We start from the raw sequence: 7,492 nt of genomic DNA on the forward strand, positions 1-7,492 counted from the left end.
TTCCTTCCTTCCTTCCTTCCTTCCTCTGTCTCTCTCTCTCTTTTTTAGAGATGGAGTCTTACTCTGTCACCCAGGCTGGAGTGCAATAGCACAATCTTGTCTCACTGCATCCCCTGCCTCCCGGATTCAAGCAATTCTCCTGCCTCAGCCTCTTAAGTAGCTGGGACTACAGGTACCTGCCACCATGCCCAACTAATTTTCGTATTTTTAGAAGAGACCAGGTTTCACCATGTTGGCCAGGATGCTCTCAATCTTTTGACCTTCAGCCTGCGTTGCCCTCCCAAAAGTGCTGGGATTACAGGCGTGAACCACCATGCCCAGCCTAATATTTTTTAAAAATGTATCTAGAGATGGGGTCTCACAATGTTGCCCAAGCTGGTCTCAAACTCTTGGCTTCAAGCAATCGTCTGACCTAAGTCTCCCAAAGTGTTGGGATTACAGGCGTGAGCCACCTTGCCCAGCCTAATTGTTAACTCTGACTGAGAACTTTTGTAGATTGAGAAAGCAGCTGGAGTATATTGTAGACAAAGGCCACCCCAGAAAGGGTGAGTATGAGGTAAGCAAGCTCCCGTGGTGAATTTGCCTGACCAGAGCACAGCGTTCAAGCTGGCAGGCAGCTGAAGCCGAGAAAGACCTGTTAGGACAACGAAAGTTCTTGTACAGATGAAGATCTGTGATATAATTTATAGATATTGAAGAAATATTACACATTATTTAACATTAAAGTGATGTTCCACAACTAGACCAACATTGGTTAAAAGCACACTTTAGTGAGAAGTAAAGAGATATTTGGGTAGAACAGCCAATTAATAAGGTGATTGTTGGAAACAAGATACCAGATGAAGGAAAATGATAAGGAGTTTTGGCAGAAGGAAAAGACAATGATTAATTACTAAATATTATAATGGAAAAGAAGGGGGATGGTTTCAAGGGCAGATTGGCCAAAGGGACTAAGAGGAAAACTAGAATTTGAATCTGACATCCTGGTTTCTCTTGAGCTGTACATAACAATTTTGATAATCTGGAGAGAGGTATAAAAAATTAATAGAACAGTTTTTTGCAAAGATTGTGAGTTTTGGTTACTCTTAACGCCTCTTTATTCCTAACGACCTCCATCCAGTTGGTTTCTATGTCTTGCAGATCTTAAAAAAAAAAAAAAAAATTTGAGGTTGGACACAGTGGCCCACGCCTATAATCCCAGCACTTTGGGAGGTCGAGGTGCAGATCACCTGAGGTCAGGAGTTTGAGACCAGCCTGACCAACATGGAGAAACCCTGTCTCTACTAAAAATACAAAATTAGCTGGGCATGGTGGCAGATGCCTGTAATCCCAGCTACTCGGGAGGCTGAGGCAGGAGAATCACTTGAATCTGAAAGGCAGAGGTTGTGGTTAGCCGAGATCGCGCCATTGAACTCCAGCCTGGGTGACAAGAACGAAACTGTCTCAAAACAAACAAACAAACAAACAAACAAAAAAAAACCTTTGAAACATTTGAATCAGTTCATCAGTTCTATTTACTCTCTTCTTTGTCATATCACTTTAGTTGAAGTACTGGTAATCTTTCAACTGGCAACCTATAGTGGAAATAGCCTAAATATTTTTTCTACCTTTTGAATTACTTCCCTAAAACCTGTTGCTTTGCTACACAGAGTTTTCATTCTGTTTAAGTTGATACAAAACCTATACTGACTTATGCCATCTTCCTGCTAACAGTTTAAAAATACTTTTCCTCTGCTTTTTGTTGTACTGTTTTACTTGCTATGACATTCTGAATTAGAGCAGCCATGTAGTTTATCATCTGGATGAGGCCCTTGGGACATTGAAAGTGGGCATATTAATAATTACACAGGGACAAAAGATGTCTGGGCTTTGCTTAGCTTTCTAGCCCCATCCTCTTCTAATAGCAGTTTACGAATGAGCAATACCAAAATAATTAGTGAACAAACACTGTTCCGAAGGTCTTCTATCCGTGTTGTTTACAGCTGTATCTGCAATGCCTAACGCACTGCTCAATGCACCATAGCTCCTCAATAACTATGTGCAAAAGAGGAAATGAGGGAGGGAGGCATGGAAGGAGAAATTAATAGATCAAAGAATTTTAGAAAGCTTGAATCTAGTACACTGTTGTTGAAATGACATAGAGTTGAAGGTCTAATATCCTTGGAGAGAGGAAGCCATGGAAAGCCAAAGGAGACACAGAGAACTTGGTATAGAGGAAGGTTAAAAAAGGGAAGTCCCAGAATCAGACCACCCATGAAACTGACTTTCTGATCTCAACCAGGCTCTAGTGAATTTGGCTGGAGAAACAAGGTTTTCCAGAGCCTTGTTATTCCTGTTAGAGTAACTACTGAGGTTTGTGCACAGCCAGGCTAGAAATCCAGAGATAGCAATGACCTTGAGACCCTCCTCAGTGAAAGCTCTCTAATTCTAGGACCATACAATTATTTGTAATTAGTGCAATATAAGCTTTACAATGTTTTGTAATTTATTTTGTACTATTTTGTAATTTAACACACAGCAACCCCTAAGAGTGTAATTCAAGTGAAACTTACCCAAGACTTCCGTGCTTTTGTATCAGGTAGACATATTTTTACCAAAAACGCATCTTAGTTTTGTGAAGAGAACTTTCAATTCTTCATTAATTCCTGGGCGGAGCTGTTTACAAAAAGTTTTCTCGGTAGCATTTTAGATGTTCTAACTACAAAGACGATATGTAAATGTCCGTTTTGTACTTCTGAAAACAGGTGCAGTCTCAGTGAGAAAAAGAAAATTTGTCATGAGCACTGGAATAAAAAGGGAAGTAATGAATAAAAACGTAATTTAATTACATGAATGTCAGCTTTCTACACAAACTAGATTTGATGTAATTAAAGCACCTGGAACAAATAAAATGAATCAATGAAATCTCTCACCTTTTTTTTTGAGATAAAGTAAGATTCAAAATTACATACTATTTATGGACAACTTGTACTAACTATGCAAAAAATAAGTGTGCGTGTGAGCGTATGTGTGTGTATGCACAAGAGAGAGGCAGAGAGAGTGAAGGATAATTTTTTCTGGCCTCTGAGTTGATAACCAACAAAGCAGCCAATATAAATTTTTTATAGTAAGGGGATAATATCTATAAATAAATATAAATTAAATATTGTTTTCAATGATCATGAGCCCCAGTAAAATAAATATTACATTTGTTTCATGATTGATTGTTTTAGTATTTTCCCCAGCATACAGTCATACCGGGAGCCTGATGTCTTTGTTAGGTCAGGAATGCTTATAGAGAAAGAAACAAATTATGAATTTAAATTTAGAGGCAAAGAATGCTCATTCCTAACTAGTGGTTTGCTAGCATTGCCTGTGCCACTGCGGCATGTATCTGGGGAGCCATTTGTTCTGTGCTGTGCTCATGTAGGATATTTTGTTTGTTCTAGCTATCTACGAGCCTTCCTGTGAAGCATACAAACACCTAGGCCAGACGTCAAATTACTACTGGATAGATCCTGATGGCAGTGGACCTCTGGGGCCTCTGAAAGTTTACTGCAACATGACAGGTAACTGTGTCATATTTATGTTTTATGACGATGCTTTTCTATATGTTGCGAATAAGCAGTTCCACCAGTGGTTTGTTTCTTTGGTGCTGTGCTTTTATGACAGCATCTGATCAGCAAAATATTGCTGGATTTCTTAGATAAGATGATGAAATGTATTATTAATGCAATAAAACATTTTGACACTGTGCTTTTCAAAAAGTTTACCTTTGACGTGAACAATTAAGAATCTTTTTTTTTTTTTTTAATCAGAATGTAGGGGGAAAAACCAGAAAGTGAAATTGCAAAGTTAAGCCCAAAGAAAGAATTAGTAACCTAGACTAGGGAAATTTAGTATCACTGCTCCAATATCCTCACTGCGCATTCTAGAGGAAGCTTTTAGATCATGCCAGACCCTCCTCAATTCTCCATAATTATAGAGGAAATCTTTCTAAGTACTGAAATCCCATTCTGATAATAGCAAAAATTACCTGAAGCTTTTATGAAATATATTTGGGCTTTTCTTTTTGGGAAGAGGACCTAGTTTTTCTCCACTACCGTGTGAAATGAGATTATGGGTTCTTGTCAACTCCCACAACAATGTGTAAAATGTGCAGATCTCTAAGATAAGAACAGATTGTCCATCAGACACTTGGCAACATCTTACACTTCAAAAACCCTGAGGAAGGTGTGAGGTATGCATTGTTTACTGGCTCCAGCAAAAGACCAGCATTTGATGTGAACTCCTGGGTATAAGATGATAAGGGTAATGAAAATAAGATGCTACTGATGGTAATTACTGAGTGTGACTGTTTACCATCTGTCAAGTACCGTGACAAATCCTTTAGACAGACAGACACTTGAGTTTACATCCTGGCTTCATTAGTCACCACATGTGTAATATTGGGCACTTTAGTAACTTTGCTAAATTCAATAAGCCTCAGAATCTTTATCTGTAAATGAACTAATGAGAATACCCACCTCATAGCATTATTGTATGAATACAATAAGACAATCTGCATATGGTTCTAAGCTTATTGTCTAACACATGGTAAACCTTCAATAAAAGTTATTGGATGAAGAAATGTAAAGGCTTTGGGAGTTAAATAACTTGTCCATATTAGGCCGGGTGTGGTGGCTCACGCCTGTAGTCCCAGCACCTTGGGAGGCTGAGGTGGGCAGATCACGAGGTCAAGAGATCGAGACCATTCTGGCCAATGTGATGAAACCTGTCTCTACTAAAAATCCAAAAATTAGCTGGGCTTGGTGGCACACACATGTAGTCCCAGCTACTCGGGAGACTGAGGCAGGAGAATCCCTGGAGGCAGAGGTGGTAGTAAGCCGAGATCATGCCACTGCACTCCAGCCTGGTGACAGAGCAAGACTCCATCTCAATAAATAAACAAATAAATAAACAAATAAATAAATCTTGCCCATATTATTCAGGCAAGATTCAAATTGAATTATTTGCAGCCCATGGATCTTACTTCTGGCTATAGTTCAGAATCATTTATAGAGTTTTATCTTGTTTTTGGTTTTGTTTTCTATACAAACTTCTTGGCACCATCCCTGCAGACTTGGATTCATTATGTCTGAAGTGGAAATCAGATTGTGCAACTAGAACGGAAAACCAGGAATGGCACTCTAGGCAAGCAGATACCAGCGGGGAACTCTCAGCAGTATCAGGAAGCCAGGCATGGTATAGAATGGAAGGGAAAATGATGAGGACAACAGGGTAGTATGGAAGACATGTGGAGAAGACAATAAAGTGGGAGCTGACCAGTCTGGGCAACATAGTGAGACCACATCTCTATTTAGAAGAAGTCCCAGCTCCTTAGGAGGTTCAGATGGAAAGATCCCTTGAGCCCCGGAGGTTCGAGGCTGCAGTGAGTCGTGAGCATACCACTGTACTCCCGTCTAAATTTCTAAATTTCCCTAAATTTCTAATTTTCCCTAAATTCTGATTTTCCCTAAATTTCTAAATTTCCCTATATTTCAAAATTTCCTCTAGAAATTTGGAAGATGCTAGCTCTCAGTTTAATTTCTTTTCTATTTTGAGAAAGAACTTTAGTCATGCCTCAGAGAAGGAACACACTTGCCAGAGAGATTAATCTAAGAGTTCACTGACAGCTGGACTTGTCAGTGCACTCGAATTCTTTTTTGTATACCTTCATTTTTATCTTATTAGCACTAAAATAGTAACCTATGATGACTTGACTTAATTTATAAGAATCTTGATTCTGGTTTCTCCTAATATATGAAAATATATAATACAATTAAAGTCTGTTCTTAACCTCAAGGAACATCAGGGTATCCTGGGTTGGACTGGACAATTAAGAATTTATTTTAGTTATTTTCTTAAATTCATCTCAAAGGAAAATTAGAAAAAGAAACAAAACTGTAATATACACAATTCTCATATCAAGAACACACACAACACACAGGACTAGTCTACTCTCAGGAGAGCTTCTCCTGTGCATTGAATCCTTTTCTCAGAAACATATGTCTTATCTTCATCAATATCTCCCTTAAACAGCATGGCTGCAATTTAACTCAGCACTTCAGATGCCATCTGAGCTGTAAGGAGCAGGTACAACTTTTTGCAAATAGAAGATTTTTCTTCTATTCATTCAAGATAGCTATGACCATCAGTGTGTTCAAGGACCCTTGAAGAATCTTCCCTTACAGGCCAACAGGCACCTTTCAGTTCTTTGCCACTGACCAACCCTTCCTTTTCCTGGAAAGAATGTGGATTTAACATCATTAGGAGAGCACGATGCCACAAAGCTTGGCTTGGGCTATTCCATTTCCAAGAGATACACGTTAAAGAAGAAGAGGGAGTGACAGCATGAGGTAGTCTATAAAGTCTTGGTATGCAACTCTATGTCGTGAAAAATTATAAATGCTCCCCTAAACCTGAAGTATAAAAGGAGGCAAGCACTCAAAAAGGTGAAGAAGGGAAATTAGCGCTATAAATCAATCCCCCAGGGCACAGGAGAGATTGGCTCATTCCAAAGAACTGAAATCCCAGTCGTTAGAACATAGTGAGCCTTAGAGAGGGACTGAAAATAAAGCAGGGGAAAGGTGGGTGGGGGCAGGCCAGAGCAGACCAGCCGTAAGGAATGTAGGGCAGGAAAAAATGTGCACTTTTTTTAAAATTTATTTTTCAATTGCAGTGGGTGGTCGTCTATGGAAAGATTTTAAGCAAGATAATAAGATCTCGATTGCATTCATACATCTACCACTTGGGCTACTATAAGAGACAGCATGAAAACATTGGGACCAGCTCTGATGCTGTTATTGTGAAAGTTCAATGAAGAGATAGATGATGCTGCCTTGAACTAGGATAGTGATGGTTTAAAGTGATGAGAAATTGATACCTTTTGAGATCTGTTTTGAAGGTAGAATTGACAGGATTGGTAAAAGTTTGGATGAGAATGTTTAAAGAGAGACAGTTATCAATAATAACTTCTCAACATATGGACTGAGTAACTGGATGAATTATAGTGCCATTTAGGAGAAGTGGACAATTAAGAGTAAAACAGTTTTAAAGGAAGCTCAAGAACTTACTTTTGACCTAATTAAATGTGAAGTGCCATGTGCCATCTAAACTGAGATGCAAATTTTGCAGCTGGATAAGCCCCCAAGGCCTGATTGGGTTAGAGATATAAATGTGCCAATTATTAGCATACTAATATATGAGAATTGATAATATCATTTGGGGATTGACGTAACAGAGAAGCAGCATCTCAGGAATGGGCTCTTAGAAACTCAATAGGCAGGACACAGTGGCTCATGCATGTAATCCCAGCACTTTGGGAGGCCAAGGCGGGTGGATCACTTGAGCCCAGGAGTTCAAGACCAGCCTTGGCAATGTGGCAAGACCCTATTTCTACAAAAAATACAAAAATTAGCTGGACATGGTGTAACTTGCTTTTAGTCCCAGCTATTTGGGAGGCTGAGGCATG

The 7,492-nt window shown here is 39.2% G+C and overlaps 1 protein-coding gene across 2 annotated transcripts in view; it reads left to right on the plus strand.

Moving 5' to 3' along the window:
- CNTNAP2 (contactin associated protein-like 2) overlaps nt 1-7,492 on the plus strand; it is a 2,310,676-nt gene that overhangs the window by 1,450,833 nt on the left and 852,351 nt on the right. For both annotated transcript variants that reach the window (XM_011941411.1, XM_011941412.1), the window contains one exon: nt 3,429-3,548. In XM_011941411.1, coding sequence (XP_011796801.1) covers nt 3,429-3,548 — 120 coding nt within the window. The remainder of the gene's footprint in view (nt 1-3,428; nt 3,549-7,492) is intronic.

The sequence above is a fragment of the Colobus angolensis genome, unplaced genomic scaffold, assembly GCF_000951035.1.
Source record: "Colobus angolensis palliatus isolate OR3802 unplaced genomic scaffold, Cang.pa_1.0 Scaffold2, whole genome shotgun sequence".
NCBI lineage: Eukaryota > Metazoa > Chordata > Mammalia > Primates > Cercopithecidae > Colobus > Colobus angolensis.